General features: G+C 50.9%; 1 protein-coding gene across 2 annotated transcripts in view; it reads right to left on the bottom strand.

Moving 5' to 3' along the window:
• Positions 1 to 19,956, bottom strand: part of ORC2 (origin recognition complex subunit 2) — a 36,405-nt gene that overhangs the window by 16,227 nt on the left and 222 nt on the right. Inside the window, exons 1-10 of one of the 2 annotated variants that reach the window (XM_073646504.1) lie at positions 15,829 to 16,190; positions 15,628 to 15,722; positions 13,715 to 13,864; positions 13,545 to 13,631; positions 13,007 to 13,099; positions 12,894 to 12,922; positions 11,106 to 11,163; positions 1,246 to 1,412; positions 1,016 to 1,114; positions 309 to 418 (exon numbers count right to left, since the gene is read on the bottom strand). In XM_073646504.1, the coding sequence (XP_073502605.1) occupies positions 309 to 418; positions 1,016 to 1,114; positions 1,246 to 1,412; positions 11,106 to 11,163; positions 12,894 to 12,922; positions 13,007 to 13,099; positions 13,545 to 13,631; positions 13,715 to 13,864; positions 15,628 to 15,721 (887 nt within the window). In that variant the 5' untranslated portion in view covers position 15,722; positions 15,829 to 16,190. Of the gene's footprint in view, positions 1 to 308; positions 419 to 1,015; positions 1,115 to 1,245; positions 1,413 to 11,105; positions 11,164 to 12,893; positions 12,923 to 13,006; positions 13,100 to 13,544; positions 13,632 to 13,714; positions 13,865 to 15,627; positions 15,723 to 15,828; positions 16,191 to 19,956 lie in introns of those variants that run through there. The other variant, XM_073646503.1, reaches the window with a different exon arrangement.

Raw genomic sequence — 19,956 nt, 5'->3', positions numbered from 1 at the left:
GGAATATAATAGATGGAGCCTGCCTATTACAAGTTGTAGAAACATGCAGGGGGCAGTGCAAGGGTGGGCCCATCGTGGCAGCTTGTCACCTATCCACAGTAATGGAGTCATGGTCCAGCAAGCACACCACTGCTTTATTATCTATGGAACCTATGGAGACAAGAGGGTCCCAGTGCTTTGACCCTTAGTTATTTGCAACTTATCTATCTGGTGCAGAAATGACAAGTAGCTATGGGGAGTCTACCCCTTAAAAAGTGACTAATCAAAGTTTTTTTAGCTGTTCTTAAAATCAAGTATTACACACTTACTGAAGCTGCAGCATCCACTTATAGAAGAAGGCCTCATGTTTTTCTGTCAGATTTCGAAGATCATCAGCAAAAGCCGTGGGTGACTGGTCCAGGAGCTTCTGCAAGGTCTCCTATAGATTTAATACAGTGGGAGACTGCAAAAATCACAAAACACTGGAAAGCACTTTACGACAAGTTCAAACTGTGGAAACGAGAATTTGTTGCCGAGCTATGCATCCGTTCTTTTTCAGCCAGTCGTAGTGTACTCTTTGATACTAACGGCCATCAATATCAGATCATTGGGGGTCCGTCTAACAGCACCCAGAGCTGACTGCAGAGGCTGCGGTGCTCCGACAGGCACTCTGCCTCCTCTTATTGCTTACCAAGCACAGCTTTGTACATTTTGTAGTCGCCATGCATGGCACTAAGTTGCAATAAGGACAGATCACCAGGGACAGAGCAGAGGCGGCCAGTATCTTGTATTACAGCAAGACCCAGGACAGTAAGGAGAAGGCGATCGCTGATCTGAGGCACACAAGATTTCTTTCTGTAGGCCAAGACACAGCATATACATCTTCTGCCTATCCTACCTGTGATCAGCCCTTTATTCACTAAACCTTCCACCACCAGCTATAGAATCACCGACGAATTTTCCAGCAGTCACTGGATTCAGGACAAATATCTCAAGCATTGTTGTCTCAGACCCCCCATGAACGCCTGACTTTTACCTGGTCTAACTTTGGCGTTTGTAACTTCTGTAACGTTCTGTCTGACGTCAGGACCTTAGAACTGCTGTGGGCTTCAAAGTACTCTTCTACCAAGTTGCTCTGCAAATGACAAAAAGAAATTCACGTCACTGCAATCTATTTTGAAAAACATTTTTTTGCACCTTAAACTACAGGAACAGTAGCCCCTAAAACCATTTACCACCTAAGGTGGAGGGGTGGAAGGCTCTTACCTTCTTCTTTCCTCTTTTGGATGGTGTTTTCCCAGGGGTCTGGGATGCTTCACTTGGCATCTGGGATGATTTACTTGGGGTTTTAGCTGTAGCGGGTATCTCATCCATATCCTCATCAGAGTTGGAGGCTGAGTAGTCGCTCTCACTATCAGATTGTAGATCCGGTGCTGGAGACAGAACACCACAATCTTTTACCACATACATTCCCATAACTGACTTTTCAAAGCGCATATACTTGTAGTTTTATAATGAATTACATTTATTGCAAAGTTTTCTGCTGGTGCACAAAGAAGATATATAATAGCGAGACATCAGATGAGCAGCCCATTACATCACTGAGCCCCGACACCTCCTGCACCTGAAGAGCGCACACTACCCATCAGAGAGTTACAAGCTTAGGCCACGGCCCCACTATCAGTATTTGGTCAGTATTTTTCCTCCTGAGTGGTAGAGAAAACCAGGAGTGGGTGATAAATGCAGAATTGGTGACTTGTTTCTATTATACTTTTCCTCTGATTGTTCCTCACCTGGTTTTGGCTCCGACTCCTGATAAAAAATACTGACCAAATACTGATAGTGGGGCCGTGGACTTAGGCAGATCATCACTTTGGTGTAGTTCAGCGAGAGTAACATCAAATTCTCTGCTGTTAACATTTATAGAAAAAATGGTGGTTTTTATATTCACCCATATTTTGGACAGAAGTAACCAAAAAGTAGAAGTGGCTTTCAGCAAGTGATCTTCATGTTAGAAAAAACTGTGAAGGCTTATAATCAATTTAGCTGGCTATTTCCATTATCATAGCTGAATATTGTCAGATAGCGTTTGTAAATACAAGCAATTTTGCAATTTACTGCTTATTATTGGACAATTCCTTTAACACTTCTGTTTACAGCTCGTTGCCTTTGAGACCGACCACTGCTGCTAGACAGCAGATCATGCGCAGTGCTTACAAGCACTTTTCTCTTGCACTTGTAAGCACTTTTTGGAAGCTGGCCAGGATTGCGCCATTACCTCCTAGTCTCGGCCAGCTTCAGCACAGTGCTTACAAGCTAGACAGCAGCAGTGGTGGTCGGTCTCCTAGGGAAAGAGCTGTAAAAAAAAAAAAAAAAAAAAATTGAATATTTCAAAAAACAGCTGCTAATTTTAATAAAAAAAAAAAAAAAATGTTGCAATTTACTGCTTTAAGAGGAACTGTCCAGTAATATCCATCTATGAAGATTGAAATAGAGGGATTTTTGGTACTCACCGTAAAATCTTTCTTGGAGCCTTCATTGGGGGACACAGGACCATGGGTGTATGCTGTTGTCGCTAGGAGGTTGACACTTGTCAAAAAAAGAAAATAGCTCCTCCTCTGTACTATACACCCGCCTACAGGCGCCAAGCTCACCAGTTAGTGAGTAAAGCAGTAGGAGAAACCATAACGTAAACAAATCTACTATGCCCAATGGGGCACCTCAGAGGAAAACAAACTGGCTGTCCAACGGGGCCAACTGGAGGAACATATGCCCAAACTCAGGGAGGGTGCTGTGTCCCCCAATGAAGGCTCCAAGAAAAAGATTTTACGGTGAGTACCAAACATCCCTCTTTCTTTATCGCTTCATTGGGGAACACAGGACCATGGAACGTCCTAAAGCAATTCCTAGGGTGGGAGAACCAAGATAGCCACAAACTAAGTAGGACTGCGGGCAACTGCAGCCTGCAGAACCTTCTGTCCAAGACTGGCATAAGCCGAGGAGTAAGTGTGGACCTTGTAAAACCTTGAAAAGGTATGTAGAGAAGACCAGGTTGCGGACTTACAGATTTGTGAAGCCGAAGCCTGATGGCGAACCGCCCAAGAGGCCCCCACCGCCCGGGTGGAGTGATAATAATTTTTATTTTTATAGCGCCAACATATTCCGCAGCACTTTACAAATTTTAGGGGGGACTTATACAAACAATACAGAATAAACATATCTCATATCGAAAGGAGTGAGGGCCCGGCTCGCAAGCTTACAGTCTATGAGGAAATGGGGGAGACACAAAAGGTAGAATGTACATATATTGTATAATGCAGCCTTGATATACTGAATAGGATAAATAATACATGGACTGGTCCTCTGCCAGTATGTGTGCAGTCCTGACCGAGGCTATTACGTGCATGGTTGGTATGAACCTGAAATTGAAGAAGATTTTAATATGGGGGAAAACTGGGACGGACAACTGGGATGGACAGATAGTGTGTGGAGGCGATATGCCAGTTTAAAGAAATGGGTTTTTAGGGTCCACTTGAAACTGTGGGTATTGGGAATTAATCGAACTGTCCTGGGTAGTGCATTCCAAAGAATTGGCGCAGCACGCGAGAAATCTTGGAGACGGGAGTGGGAAGTTCAGATTATGGAGGATTTTAGTTTTAAGTCACTGGCAGAACAGAGGGCACGTGTAGGGTGGTAGACTGAGACAAGGGAGGAGATGTAGGAGGGTACTGAAGCATGGAGCGCTTTGTGGGTAAGCGTGATAAGTTTAAATTGAACTCTATATTGGATGGGCAACCAGTGCAATGACTGGCACAGGGAAGAGGCATCGGTGTAGCGGTTGGCAACGAATATGATCCTGGCTGCTGCATTAAGGACGGATTGGAGAGGGGAGAGTTTAGTAAGAGGGAGCCCGATAAGTAGAGAGTTGCAGTAGTCCAGACGAGAATGAATAAGAGCGACAGTAAGAGTTTTTGCCGAGTCAAAGGTGAGAAAAGTCCTGATTCTTGAGATGTAGATGACATGAACGAGCGAGTGATTTGATGTGAGGAGTGAAGGAAAGATCTGAGTCAAAAATTACCACAAGACAGCGGGCTTGTTGCAGGGGAGTAATGGTTGAGCCACAAACAGAAATGGCAATATCGGGCATAGGTAGGTTAGTGGAGGGAGGAAATACGAGTAGTTCAGTTTTTGACAGATTCAGTTTTAGGTAGAGGGAGGACATAATGTTAGACGCAGCAGAAAGACAATCACTGGTCTTTTGTAGTAATGCAGGGGTGATGTCTGGAGCAGAGGTGTATAATTGGGTGTCATCAGCATAGAGATGGTACTGAAAACCGAATCTGCTGATTGTTTATCCAATGGGAGCGGTGTATAAGGAGAAAAGTCGGGGGCCTAGTACTGATCCTTGGAGGAGCCCCTACAGTAAGGGGAAGGAGAGAGGAGGAGGAGGAGCCGGCGAAAGACACAGAGAAGGAGCGGTCAGAGATAGGAGGAGAACCAGGAGAGAACAGTGTCCTTGAGGCCAATAGTGCGGAGCAGAGTGAGGAGGAGCTGGTGATCCAGTGTCGAATGCTGCAGAGAGATCTAGGAGAATCAGCAGGGAATAGTGACCATTAGATTTAGCTGTTAGTAGATCATTAGAGACTTTAGTGAGGGCAGTTTCAGTAGAATATAAAGGGTCAAGAAGAGAGTTGTATGAGAGATAGCAGATTAGACAGGAATGGACCAGGCATTCCAGGAGTTTAGAGATAAAGGGAAGATTAGAAACAGGTCTGTAGTTGGCCGTGCAGTTCTTGTCAAGGAATGGTTTTTTAAGTAATGGATGTATGCTGGCGTGTTTAAAAGAAGAGGGAAAGATACCAGATGAGAGGGAAAGGTTGAAAATTTTAGTTAGGTGAGTGGTGACAGCTGGAGCAAGGGACTGAAGGAGATGTGAGGGAATAGGGTCACTGGTGCAGGTGGTAGGGCGAGAAGATGCAAGGAGCCTGATCACTTCATCTTCCGTGACTGGTTCGAAATCAGAAAGTGAGCAAGATACAACGTGGCGGGGGAGAGCATGCATAACGTTTGGGGATTGGGAGAAAATTTCCTGTCGGATATGGTCAATTTTTTCTTTGAAATAATTGGCCAGATCATCTGCGCTGAGGTCAGTGATTGTGGACTGTGCTGTTTGATTGAGGAGAGAATGAAACGTGTCAAAGTCATTTAGGATTATTGGAAAGTCAGATTATGAGGTTGTTAAAGTAGGTTTGTTTGGAGAGGAAGCGCAGAGTTATATGTTTTCAGCATAAATTTATAATGGAGGAAATCTTCAGGCAGATTAATTTTCTCCACAGCCTTTCAGCGCACCTGGAACACCGCTGGAGAAAACGTGTTTGACGTGTGTGCCAGGGTTGTCGCCGTCTATGCCGAATTGTTCTTTGTGTAGGAGGTGCGGCTTCATCCAAGGCGCATAGCATTATTTCGTTATAATGCTTCAATGCAGAGTTGGGACATGAGAGGGAGGAGATTGGGGCCAATGTGGTTTAGCGTATCCAAAGGGCGATGGTTGACTTCGAAGCAGGAAGACCCTTGCGACACCCCTCAGGAATGATAAAGAGGGTGTCCGAACGCCGAAAGGAGGAAGTTCTAGAAAGGTACACGCGTAGAGCTCTGACCACATCCAGTTTATGCAGAGATTTTTCCAATGAATGCCGCGGAGCAGGGCAGAAAGAAGGCAAAACAATGTCCTCATTGATGTGGAAGGCGGAAACTACCTTCGGCAAAAAGGAAGAGCCCGGCCTGAGTACTACTTTCTTTTGATGAAAGACCAGAAAGGGCGACCAACATGAGAGGGCTGCGAGCTCCACAACCCTCCTAATAGAGGTAACAGCCGCCAGAAAAGCCACCTTCCAGGAGAGAAGAGAGGCTGAGATGTCCTGAATGAGTTTGAACAGAGGCTGTGGGAGGACGGTTAGGACCATATTAAGGTCCCATGGATCCACTGGGGGGGCGATAAGACGGCGCCAGGTGCGCCACCCCTTGTAGAAAAGTCTTGACCCGAAGCCAGGCAGCCAAGTTACGTTGGAAGAGGATGGACAAGGAAGACACTTGACCTTTGAGGGTGCTCAAGGAGAGACCCGCCTCTAGGCCAGACTGAAGAAAGGCCAGGATGACCGGTAACGAAACAGACATGGGAGCTAGTTGATCTCCCTCACAGTGACGAAAGAAGGCTCTCCAGGTTCTGTGATATATGTGCGAGGTTGCGGGTTTTCTGGTGCTAATTAAGGTCTGAATGACATTGTCAGTAAAACCCGCCTTCCTTAACACTGAAGGTCTCAACGACCATGCCATTAAATTCAGAGAACGAGAACTCTGATGAAGGATAGGACCCCGAGAGAGGAGATCTGGACGGTCTGGTAGTCTCCAGGGTGAGTCGACGAACAGGTTTACTAGCTCCGCGTACCAGACCCGTCTGGGCCAGTCTCGTGCTATTAGGATTACCGGTACTCCCTCTGTCTTGATCTTCTTGATGACTCGAGGGATCAATGGTAGAGGGGGAAAGAGATAGGGCAGCTGGAACTGAGACCATGGTATTACTAACGCGTCTTGAGCGATCGCTAGTGGATTGCGGGACCGGGCTACAAAAGGATGGCACTGTGGTTTAACCAAGACGCCATGAGGTCGACGTTCGACGTGCCCCACCATAAGCAAATCTGCGGAAACACATCGGGATGGAGAGACTATTCTCCTGAGGCAAGGCCCTGACTACTGAGGAAGTCGGCCGCCCAATTGTCGACCCCCGGAATGTGGACTGCTAAAATTTCCGGAACTGTCTTTTCGGCCCAAACAAGAACTCTTGCCACTTCTTTCAAGACGGACTTGCTGCGCGTTCCTCCTTGATGGTTTAAGTACGCCACGGCCATAGCATTGTCCGATTGTACGCGGACTGGGAACCCTGCTAGAAGATCCTGCCAGTGACGTAACGCCAGGTAAATTGCCCTTATCTCCAAGATATTGATCGGTAGGGAGACCTCGTGGGTAGTCCACCGGCCCTGTACCGTATGGTGAAGAAAGACTACCCCCAACCGATGAGGCTGGCATCGGTCGTGACCACCTGCCAGTGAAACGGTAGGAACGATCTCCCGGGTCTGAAGGAAGAGAGGAAAGTCCACCATGTCAATGACCTTCTCACTTGAAGAGGTAACGTGATACGTAGATCCAGAGACGATGGGTTCTTGTCCCATGCTGACAGAAGGGCTAGTTGAAGAGGCCGGGTATGGAATTGGGCAAACAGTACTGCTTCCATAGCAGTCACCATCTTCCCCAGGACACGCATGCATAGCCGAAGAGAGGGTGGACTTGGGTTGGAGAGAAGGTGGATCCCCAGGCGGAGAGAGTTTATCTTTTCTCTTGGAAGAAGGACCCAGGCAAGGGTTGTGTCGAACTGCATTCCCAGAAAGGTCACACGTTCAGAAGGGACCAAGGAGGATTTGTCTGTGTTGATCAGCCAGCCTAAGAGAGCATGTCTAAGGTGATCTGGAGTCTGAGGAGACAGTCCTTGAACGTGGGGGGCCTTTGATCAACAGGTCATCGAGGTAGGGGATAATTACAATCCCTCTGGCTCTTAGAATGGCCATGACCGTCGCCATTACCTTCGTGAAAACCCTTGGGCGGAGGCAAGCCCGAAGGGGAGGGAAGTGAACTGGTAATGTGCGTTCTGGAAGGCAAAACTAAGGAACTTCTGATGTGATGCACACATAGGGATGTGGAGATACGCGTCCTGAATGTCCACTGAACATAGATATTCCTCGGCTTCCATCGAGGCGATTACAGACCTGAGGGACTCCATTCTGAAGTGACGCATGCGTACTAGTCGGTTTAGCTGTTTAAGGTCCAGGATCGGACGCAGTGAGCCGTCCTTTTTTGGAATAACGAAAAGATTGGAGTAAAAACTGGAAAACCTTTCCTGAAAGGGGACAGGTACTATGACTCCGGAGTGCCGAAGGGAGGCAATGGCCTGAAGGAAGCCTGGAAGCAGAGATGGTGGTTGTGGGGGGCGGGATCTGAGAAATAGTGTTCCTGGCATGGTGTTGAATTCAATTTTGTAGCCAGAGATCAATCTCCTTGACCCAGGCGTCTTCTATCGCCGAGACCCAAGAGTCTTGGAACAGAAGTAGATGGCCGCCCACCCTGGGAGAGGTCCCAGGTGGGGGTGACCCGTCATGCTGTAAAAAATCTATTGGATCGTGATCTGGATCCCGAGGGCTTGGTGGAGTGACCCTTTGCGTGCCAGTTGGGGGTGGGCCTAAAGGATGGCTTACGTCTGGCCCTCTGCGTTGTCGTAAGGTCCTGTTAAGAGGAGTAGCCCGGTTGGGTGAACTGACGAAAGGACCGGAACTGAAGTGAACGTATCCTAGGAAAGGGAAGTTTGGGCCTGGGCTGGGGAAGGGAAGTGCTCTTGCCCCCTGTGGCATCCAAATTGATTTGGTCTAACTTAGACCTAAACAGTCTGGAGCCTTGAAAAGGGAGATTAGTTAGAGATTTTTTGGATGCCGGGTTGGCGTTCCAAGCATTCAGCCAAAGAATTCTATGCATCGTAATAATATTGCTAGAGACACGGGCTGAGCAGGCAGCGGCGTCGAGGGATGCCGTGAGCAGATATTTCCCTGCATGGGCAATCTGATCAGCTAGATCAGCCAGATCGTCTGGGGAAGCCGCTGTTAAGATGCCCTGCCTAAGCTCCTTTGCCCATGCGGACACTGATTTTGATACCCAAATTGATGCAAAGGAAGCCCTCGAAGGCTGACTTAGCCAAAGCCTCCACCTGTCTATCTGTAGTGTCCTTGAGGGAGGAGCAGTCAGGGAGAGACAGAACTGTCTTGGCCGAGAGACGAGAGACAGGAGGATCCACAGTTGGGGACTCCGACCATTTGGCGACAAGGTCATGGTTAAACTGATATAGCATGTCTAGCTGTTTCTTTCCTGAGAAACGCTTTTCTGGATGCTCCCACTGTTTTTGAAAGACACTGTCAAATTCTACATGGTTAGAAAAGGTGCGTGCTAGGCGTTTAAAGTTTCTTGAAAGAGACGGAGTCGTCCTGAGAAGGGCCCTCGTCCTCCTTAACGTGCAGAGTCTGGTTGACGGCTGAAACAAGGCTGTCAACCATGTCCTGGATTTTGGAATATTGGTCCATGTCGGACCCAGAATCAGAATCAGACGCAGAGTCAGATCCCAGGGAGACCTCTGGGGAGGAGGTGTGGGATGCAGGGAGCATCTTGGAGGATGTCGATGGTACAGGAGAGCTGGATGAGGAGTTTGAGTGAGTTAGTTTCTGAGAAAGTACTCTCAGTCTGCCCTTATGAGGAGGGGGCTGGGGTGCCTGCGAATCGTCCGTGGGATCGTTTGGAGCACTGGTGGCCGTGGATAACATAGGCAAGTGTTCTAGGACCTGAACCAGAGATTGGGATGCTTTGGTGAGGTCAGAGACAGATTGGGACATAGCAACAGCCCACTCTGGAGGAGAGGGAGTTCCTTCCTCCTGGGCGGGGGGGGGGGGGGGGGGGGGATTCGTGGGGTGCCAGAATGGTGGGAGGTTTGCAGGACGAGCAGAAAGCAGTTGTCCGACCTGCAGGCCACTTAGTTCTGCAAAGTGCACAGGCGTGGTATGTGACTGTGTGGGAGGGACGGGCAGAGAGCTCCCTGGGTCTGGGCATATGTGCCTGACAGGGATATTGTGGAGGTGGGAGCCTGAGGGTAGGAAAGGTGTGTGTGTGTGTGGGGCAGAGCCTACCTGGTCCTGGATGTAGCCGTAGCCTGAGACCCCTGTCCTGTGTCCCCCGTCCAAGATCTGGAGCTGAGGTCGTGGTGAGCTGTTATCAGAAACAGCGATGCTAGGGAGAGGGATGCCGCCATTGCAGGGGCATGACGGCGTAGAAGGGCGGAGCAGAAGCAGAGCGCACTGCCCTGAGTGACAAGGGGCGCTAAGGCTCTGATATGCAGAAGGAAGGAGGGGGCGGGCTAAAGGACCCGCCACTGATGGGTAGAAGGAAGGGCTGGTCGGCGTGACAAATGCATCACTATGATCCTCACGCTTACTAGGCCGATTGTTGGAGGGGGGGGGGGGGGTGTAAGAGGAACGCCCCCACGAGGGAGGAAAGAAAAAACGCAGGCAGTTTTGCCGCACATAGTGGGCAAGAAGAAGGAGGGGGGCTGCCGGGGACTTGAGGAAAGAGGAGAGAGGCGTGGCTTGGGTAGCGCTGTAAGTAAGCGCTGTGTATTATAAGCGCTTGCCGCTGATGTGAAGAGGAGGCTGCAGTAGGCGTGTGGCAGGGAGCGCTGAGAAATTTACAGCCCTCTTGGGGGGAGGAGGCATATACGCTTGTAAGCGAAGCCATGTCAGGGCTCTGAGGGGCCTGCTGATGCAGCAGGAGGGGGAGGGATTGTATCTTTTCTAAGGTCCCGACGCCTCTTCTTCTCCCCTTTGAGGATAGTCCCAGGAGGTCCTCCGTGGATAAGGGGGATCCTGGCTCTTCCTCCTTCCCGCACTGTCCGGTCCTGGACAGTGCAGGAGACTGTGTCAACCCCAGAATCTGGGGGAAGGTCACCCACAGGGACCACCGTCTCCCTCCCAGGCCGCTCCGAGGAGGGGGCTGGGGTGGGGAACAGGCAAGGACTGGCCACCGAAATCACCCTGAAACACCAGGAGGTGACAGGGGATAAGTCCTGCCCAGCGGGTCCGAGAGTGGGCGATGTGGAGAATGCACACTGCTCTCTCGGTCGCTTGTGTAAAGGGGGTAACAGGGGACGCAGTGTTCCCTGTTAACCGTGAAGAGCTGTATCTGAAAAAGAATGTAGAAAGATTAATAAAACACCACAAGGTTGGATCTGTTAGCTTAGTGTCTGTAGGAGGTAGACCTGGATCCTAAGACTGATGAGCTTAATGCCTGTAGGCGGGTGTATACTGCGGAGGAGGAGCCATTTTCTTTTTTTTGCCTAGTGTCAACAGCATACACCCATGGTCCTCTGTCCCCCAATGAAGTGATAAAGAAAAACCTTTACTTAATTCTGACATGTGTACAAAGAAAGAACAAAAATAAAAATTTGAAGGAAAGAAAAAAACAAACAACTAACATATATAAAATACCTGATAGCCTCTTCCTCAGTCTATAGGGGGTGGTGGAAATAAATTCAGGTTTCTTCCCCTAAACAAAATACCATCATAACACAATGAGTGTCACACTGTGATAACACCAAGCAAGTCGTGCTACAGCTACTCTTTAAGCCTATAATTAAATGCTAGAAATTTGTAATGTTGTCAGATCAGGAGAACAAGGCACATGAGACATGTATCATCTGTGGAAAAAAATTAGATGTGTATTTTTATTTCTATCTTGCGAGGCAATCCCTCGCGGACCGTCAGATTTCGCAGTGGATTTGCAGTTGCTTACACACAGAATTACACTATGTAATAAGGTTAGTCTGCGGTTTGCTACTCGTGGCAGCTTACAAATCTATGGCTGTATGAACGACAACGTAGATTTTCTGTTGAAAGCAATGGAAAGTCTGTAGCGGTTTACAGTGCTGAACTACATGCCGAAACCGACTTAAAGAAGACGGTATGAACATACCCTTAAGGATAGAGTAATAAGTAAGCCTCCATCACCCTACACCAGGGCGCCTTTACATGTTATTGCCCTGACTCATCTTACTGCACATTATATAGGCAGCCAGTATATACAGAAACACAGTTACTATGAAGCATAGTGCCAGGGCAGCACACGGGTACAAGCAGGGCACAGACAGAATTCGTTGCAAGCTGTACACACAGTGAGGAAAATAAGTATTTGATACACTGCCGATTTTGCAAGTTTCCCCACCTACAAAGAATGGAGAGGTCTGTAATTTATATCGTAAGTACACTTCAACGGTGAGAGAGAATCTTAAAGAAAATCACATTGTATGATTTTTACATAATCCATTTGCATTTTATTGCACAAAATAAGTATTTGATACAATAGAAAAATAGAACTTAATATTTGGTACAGAAACCTTTGTCCTGTAGCCCATGCCAGCATTGTACAGGTCTACAATTTTGTCCCTGGTGTCCTTAGACACCTCTTTGGTCTTGGCCATGGTGGAGAGGTTGGAGTGTGATTGATTGTGTGGACAGGTGTCTTTTATACAGGTAACAAGTTCAAACAGGTGCAATTAATACAGGTAATGAGTGCAGAGTAGGAGGGCTTATTAAAGAAAAACTAACAAGTCTGAGAGCCAGAATTCTTGCTGGTTGGTAGGTGATCAAATACTTATTTCATGCAATAAAAAGAAATTTAATTATGTAAAAAAATCATACAACGTGATTTTTTGCTTTTTATTTTTAGATTCTGTCTCTCACAGGTGAAGTGTACCTACGATAAAAATTACAGACCTCTCCATTCTTTGTAGGTGGGAAAACTTGCACCCGGCAGTGTATCAAATACTTATTTTCATCTTTCAATAGAATATATACTGTCAACATTTTACTCAAAAGCATCGTTTTTGAATATCATAAATACTTACACCTGCCCTAAAAATATATGAATACGTATCATATCACCTGTCAGCATAGACAATATACAGATGGAGTCTAGACTAGTGACTGATTACATACAATATCTCCAGAATCAAACAAAAAAAACAAAGATTTAAGATAGTGTTGGCAAATAAGGGAGGGGAGTGTCACATATACTGAAATACATAGGCATCAATAAAACCTCAATTATAAGAAACGCATGTTTCGCATCAAGCTTCTTCAGGGGGTGCAGTAAAGTGACATTTTTTGTTTCATATTCAAAGAAAATTGCAGTGTAAGGGAAACATCACTTTATAATTTAGAACTACATCCTAAGGACTGCTTGTGTTTTAGATTTTGGATATGGAATTACATTCTTACCTTAGAGGGAGTTTTATTAGTGGATTTTTCTGTGAAATCAAGAAAAGAATGTTACTTATTCATGAAATCTGCTGGTAGGTCCTCATACAGTAATCTTATAAGGAGTAACATACTTTTGAAGCTCGCAGGGGGACTGATTGCTTCTTCAGGACTATCACTTGTGGAGAACGTCACAGTCTTACCAGGTGTGCGGGCCATTTCTGAAGCTGCAAAAAAAAAAAAGAAACTTGTCGCAGGTTATAATATGCACTTCTGTATTGAGTTTATGTGTTATCAGCAATTCTATCAACAGATAAATGACTTCATATTGCTTCAGCTACATAAAGAGAAGCCCCAAAGAAATTAAATTCTCCATACAACCCATGTAACCAGCAGATATTGTGCAGGCGGCCATTGACGCACCTCGCATTAGGACCGTATAGCCCCTTTTACATTGCCCATCTTTACCTGGAGATTTCCTCCAATATACAAAAGTGTCCAATTAACACTCAAATAAATATCAGTCACAGAAACAAAGGACAAAATTAAGTGGGGTGGGAAGACGACTAGGCATTTGACAACAGCCTACACCCTCCAAGTACAGAGCCACCAGCAAACTGTTGGGAAACTTGAGAAAACTTCATTGTAAATAGGTTACATATAGACAGTTACCGAGCTGTGCCATTTTGTTGCAGCGCTTTACTGTCTGGAAAGAATACACATCTCCTCCTCCTGTCCCAGGACCCTCCTGCAAGACATCTGCAAGCGGAATAACATGTCATGTGTCAGAATCCCACAGCGAAACCGAGAAATACCACAACATCAGCATTGGTCGAACTTACCAATCGCATCTGTTCCTAAAACATCCACATAATCCTTTTCCTTCCAAAACTCCAAAGTTTCATCATCTGCAGGATGTTGTTCAAAACTCATCGTCAAGCTCTTCACGTGACTGATGCGCTGCGCAGTCGTGCTGTTTCGAAGTTTGACCCCTGAAATGATGGCCTCAACTTAACAGACGGTAATGTAGTTATTTAACAGAATTCATGGCTTTTCCAAATTTTACCCAAGAATCATCTCACCCCGTGTGTCGCTGATGAGTGACCAACGTGGGATAATCAGCGAGAGGCTGTTTTAGACATCTACATAGGTCGTTATACTTTCTCTATCATTAGAATATTTATACCCCACAATGTCATCTGTTGTGAGAACAGCAGCCAGGCCATTACTACCTGTAGTGGTCGGCATTCCACTGTCTGCTTGTGTGTGGAGAGACGGTGTTTTTAATTATACAATCTTGGGGTACATACTATGCTTTGATAGCTACTTATTGCATGTTTTAGCATCATAGTGACAACTGAATAACCACAATTGTGGAGTTTTGATTGTTTTTCTCGTTACAGCGTTTACTAATCGGCTTAATTAATTTTATATTTTGATCAATTGGATACCAAATATATATATTTATTTTATATTTCTATATTGTTAACTGGGAAAAAATGGGGGCGATTCAAAGTATTTAAAACTTTTTTTTTTTTTTTTACTTTATTTGTTACTCCCCTTGGGAAACTTGAACCTATGATCATCTGATCCCCTGTACTATACACTACAGTATTGCTGTATACAGTAAAAATTGCAAGTCTCCTATGACTCATGTGCAAATTTTCCTTTCAGCCAATTGGGTGAATGCTACAGAAGTTCTCTATGATTGTATGCCTTTTCTCCTCTATAACTCCGGCCAATCAAAACACAGCCGCATCATAGAGGAGAACAACAGACGCCCACAGAGGTCACAGGGGCAGCCAGACTCAGTGTGCCCTCCTGAAATGAGATTTGTCTCACGGGAAAAAGATAAACTGCACAGATGCTGTGTCTCCTCTTGCTATTGGAGAGTAGCAGCGCCAGAAAGAGGAGTACAAGAGTTCAGCAACACAGTGCAGTGCCTGTAGCGCTGCTGCTCTGCTCCAATAGCAGGAAGGGACTCAACGACTATGCGTGAGAACACACTGAAGCAGACTGCAGCTGTGACCTCCTCAGTAGACATTTGCCGATTCCCCTCTATGACGCAGCCGTGATTTGATTGGCCAGCATCACAGAAGAGAAAACGCAAACACCCACCGAGAACTTCAGTGGTGTAAGCCAAGCTGGTTGAAGGAGAAACGTTTAGAATAGGCACTCTTTATTATTGTGTGGCATAACTTTGGAAAGGAGAGTCACAGATGAAAAAGAAATACTATTCCAACATAAATGAAAGAGCTGCAATTGGAGAAGGTCCTCAGGTTAAATTAATAAATGCAGTAAAAAGTCCTCTACCATGGCACAGATACAGCTCTGGCTGTTACACTAGTAGATGCTTAGCACAAACAGGTTTATTCTGAAGATCAGGGCAATTATTCAAATGACAAATGATCACTCTAATGAGGAGATGATGGAGAAAAAAAAATGTCTCCCCTTCTCCATTCTGGCAGTCCGTAGAAATGGGACTGCACTCAGATGTCATCCGGGTGCAGTCTAGATGTTTTTCACTGACTCATTGACTTGAATGGCTGAGTGTGACCTGAATAGCGGATCAAAAGTGGGCATGCTGAGATTTTTTCCTTGGACAGATTTGGTCTGAACAAAAAAGAAAAAGAATCGGACATGTGCACGGCCCCATAGGATTACATGGGGATGAGTAATGACAGAGCACTCGTCCGATTCTAGAGGTCACCTGCACCGGCCCTCAGTGTGTGAATATAGTAGAAGAGTCGCCCACCATCTGCTTTATCAATGATATGTTCCAAGACATCTTCATCTGCCACAAACTGCACCTGAAGGGTCCGGCTCCCACGCTCAGCGTCTCCACTCATTCTATAACAGAAACACATGTTATCTTATAACAGACTCTAGTGACAATCACAGCAGAGAACAGCACGTTACACACAAGAGACTTATTCCTAGAAAACCGGACACTTACACATTACATGCGTCACCCCATAAAGCCTGCCAGTAACCCAGGCAGATTTCACTGCGATTCGGGGCAATTTAGCTACTAAATCTGCTGTGTGTGCAGAACACTATGTGACCCTCACTACATCAACATGTACATGGGAAACCACACTACAGGGGCACAACCACAACTCATCCCCAGAACAAGTGATGTGTGATTACTGGGAGACCTCCGCTGACACCAATCCGAGCACAGAGGTCCCTCAACAGAGCGGTACAGCACCGATTACAGGGGGAAATGTCAGACAGACAGCGATAACACCGGGGTCCCTGTAAGAACAGAGTGGTGAAGCGCGAGAACAGATTACAGGGGCATCTCTGACAGTCCCACAGACAGGGATGTGAGCAGTGGTCACATAACACTGGGGCCCCTGTAAGAACAGAGCGGCACAGCACAGATTACGGGGGCATCTATGACAGTCCCACAGACAGCGATGTGAGCAGTGGTCACATGACATCGGGGCCCCTGCTCACATGATGGCGGGTACCTGCAGTAATGCACCCCAGGGATCAGATGGGAAATCACCTGTAAATGAATTAAGTGCCATGAATTATTATTGATATCCTAATCATCTGGGGGGGGGGGGCGACGACTACCAATGACCGTGATGGACTCGCAGCGTCACCGCCATCCCGTGATGTGACCCCCATCATGGGAGAAAGGCATGCCCGCCACCATAACACAGAACACACAGGGTTAGGGCCTGATCACACTGACAGCAGAACACACGCTGCATCTGTGCATGTGGACAAGAAAATATGTTTATTTGGGAAGTAACCCGCAGCAGAGCAGGGGGGAGGGGGGAGGTCAGCCGTACACCTCACCCTGCAGGGGAAGGGGGGGGGGGGGGGTCAGCCGTGCACCTCACCCTGCAGGGGAAGGGGGGGGGGGGGGTCAGCCGTGCACCTCACCCTGCAGGGGAAGGGGGGGGGAGAGAGAGAGGTCAGCCGTACACCTCACCCTGCAGGGGAAGGGGGGGGGGGGGGGTCAGCCGTGCACCTCACCCTGCAGGGGAAGGGGGGGGGGAGGTCAGCCGTGCACCTCACCCTGCAGGGGGAAGGGGGGGGGGGGGGGGGGGAGAGGTCAGCCGTGCACCTCACCCCTGCAGGGGAAGGGGGGGGGGGGGGTCAGCCGTGCACCTCACCCTGCAGGGGGAGGGGGGGGGGGGAGAGGTCAGCCGTGCACCTCACCCTGCAGGGGAAGGGGGGGGGGTCAGCCGTGCACCTCACCCTGCAGGGGAGGGGGGGGGGGGGGGGTCAGCCGTGCACCTCACCCTGCAGGGGAAGGGGGGGGGGGGGGGGGAGAGGTCAGCCGTGCACCTCACCCTGCAGGGGAAGGGGGGAGGGAGAGGTCAGCCGTGCACCTCACCCTGCAGGGGAAGGGGGGGGGGGGGGGGGGGAGGTCAGCCGTGCACCTCACCCTGCAGGGGAAGGGAAGGGGAAGGGGGGGGAGGGGAAGGGGGGGGGAAGGGGAAGGGGAAGGGGGGGGGGGAAGGGGAAGGGGGGGGGGAAGGGGGTGTCAGCCGTGCACCTCACCCTGCAGGGGAAGGGGGAAGAGAGAGGTCAGCCGTTGCACCTCACCCTGCAGGGGAAGGGGGGAGAGAGAGGTCAGCCGTGCACCTCACCCTGCAGGGGAAGGGGGGAGAGAGAGGTCAGCCGTGCACCCTCACCCTGCAGGGGAAGGGGGGAGAGAGAGGTCAGCCGTGCACCTCACCCTGCAGGGGAAGGGGGGAGAGAGAGGTCAGCCGTGCACCTCACCCTGCAGGGGAAGGGGGGAGAGAGAGGTCAGCCGTGCACCTCACCCTGCAGGGGAAGGGGGGAGAGAGGTCAGCCGTGCACCTCACCCTGCAGGGGAAGGGGGAGAGAGAGGTCAGCCGTGCACCTCACCCTGCAGGGAAGGGGGGAGAGAGAGGTCAGCCGTTGCACCTCACCCTGCAGGGGAAGGGGGGAGAGGAGGTCAGCCGTGCACCTCACCCTGCAGGGGAAAGGGGGGAGAGAGAGGTCAGCCGTGCACCTCACCCTGCAGGGGAAGGGGGGAGAGAGAGGTCAGCCGTGCACCTCACCCTGCAGGGGAAGGGGGGAGAGAGAGGTCAGCCGTGCACCTCACCCTGCAGGGGAAGGGGGGAGGAGAGGTCAGCCGTGCACCTCACCCTGCAGGGGAAGGGGGGGGGGGGGGGGAGGTCAGCCGTGCACCTCACCCTGCAGGGGAAGGGGGGGGGGGGGGGAGGTCAGCCGTGCACCTCACCCTGCAGGGGAGGGGGTGGGGGGGGGGGAGGTCAGCCGTGCACCTCACCCTGCAGGGGAAGGGGGGGGGGGGGGGGGAGGTCAGCCGTGCACCTCACCCTGCAGGGGAAGGGGGGAGGGAGAGAGGTCAGCCGTGCACCTCACCCTGCAGGGGAAGGGGGGAGGGGAGAGAGGTCAGCCGTGCACCTCACCCTGCAGGGGAAGGGGGGAGGGGAGAGAGGTCAGCCGTGCACCTCACCCTGCAGGGGAAGGGGGGAGGGGAGAGAGGTCAGCCGTGCACCTCACCCTGCAGGGGAAGGGGGAGGGAGAGAGGTCAGCCGTGCACCTCACCCTGCAGGGGAAGGGGGGAGGGGAGAGAGGTCAGCCGTGCACCTCACCCTGCAGGGGAAGGGGGGAGGGGAGAGAGGTCAGCCGTGCACCTCACCCTGCAGGGGAAGGGGGGAGGGGAGAGAGGTCAGCCGTGCACCTCACCCTGCAGGGGAAGGGGGGAGGGGAGAGAGGTCAGCCGTGCACCTCACCCTGCAGGGGAAGGGGGGAGGGGAGAGAGGTCAGCCGTGCACCTCACCCTGCAGGGGAAGGGGGGAGGGAGAGAGGTCAGCCGTGCACCTCACCCTGCAGGGGAAGGGGGGAGGGGAGAGAGGTCAGCCGTGCACCTCACCCTGCAGGGGAAGGGGGGAGGGGGAGAGAGGTCAGCCGTGCACCTCACCCTGCAGGGGAAGGGGGGAGGAGAGAGGTCAGCCGTGCACCTCACCCTGCAGGGGAAGGGGGGAGGGGAGAGAGGTCAGCCGTGCACCTCACCCTGCAGGGGAAGGGGGGAGGGGAGAGAGGTCAGCCGTGCACCTCACCCTGCGGGGGGGGGGGGGGGGGGGGGGAGAGGTCAGCCGTGCACCTCACACTGCAGGGGAAGGGGGGAGAGAGGTCAGCCGTGCACCTCACCCTGCGGGGGGGAGGGAGAGGTCAGCCGTGCACCTCACCCTGCGGGGGGGGGGGGGGGGGGAGGGAGAGGTCAGCCGTGCACCTCACCCTGCAGGGGAAGGGGGGGGGGGGGGAGAGGTCAGCCGTGCACCTCACCCTGCGGGGGGGGGGGGGAAGAGGTCAGCCGTGCACCTCACACTGCAGGGGAAGGGGGGGGAGAGAGGTCAGCCGTGCACCTCACCCTGCGGGGGGGGGGGGGGGAGAGGTCAGCCGTGCACCTCACCCTGCGGGGGGGTGGGGGAGGGAGAGGTCAGCCGTGCACCTCACCCTGCGGGGGGGGGGGGAGAGAGGTCAGCCGTGCACCTCACCCTGCGGGGGGGGGGGGGGGGGGGGAGAGGTCAGCCGTGCACCTCACCCTGCGGGGGGGGGGGGGGGGAGGGAGAGGTCAGCCGTGCACCTCACACTGCAGGGGAAGGGGGGAGAGAGGTCAGCCGTGCACCTCACACTGCAGGGGAAGGGGGGAGAGAGGTCAGCTGTGCACCTCACCCTGCGGGGGGGGGGGGGGGGGGGGAGGGAGAGGTCAGCCGTGCACCTCACACTGCGGGGGAAGGGGGGAGAGAGGTCAGCCGTGCACCTCACCCTGCGGGGGGGGGGGGGGGGGAGGGAGAGGTCAGCCGTGCACCTCACCCTGCGGGGGGGGGGGGGGGGGGGGAGAGGTCAGCCGTGCACCTCACACTGCAGGGGGAAGGGGGGAGAGAGGTCAGCCGTGCACCTCACCCTGCGGGGGGGGGGGGGGGAGGAGAGGTCAGCCGTGCACCTCACCCTGCGGGGGGGGGGGGGGGGAGGGAGAGGTCAGCCGTGCACCTCACCCTGCGGGGGGGGGAGGGAGAGGTCAGCCGTGCACCTCATGCTGTGGCTTCTCCCTGTGCGTGGCTCT

This window comes from Phyllobates terribilis, unplaced genomic scaffold, assembly GCF_046119375.1.
Source record: "Phyllobates terribilis strain yellow unplaced genomic scaffold, ASM4611937v1 Scaffold_9__5_contigs__length_417890890, whole genome shotgun sequence".
NCBI lineage: Eukaryota > Metazoa > Chordata > Amphibia > Anura > Dendrobatidae > Phyllobates > Phyllobates terribilis.
Note: the sequence above shows the minus strand (reverse complement) of the source record. Positions and strands in the feature narration are given on the sequence as shown.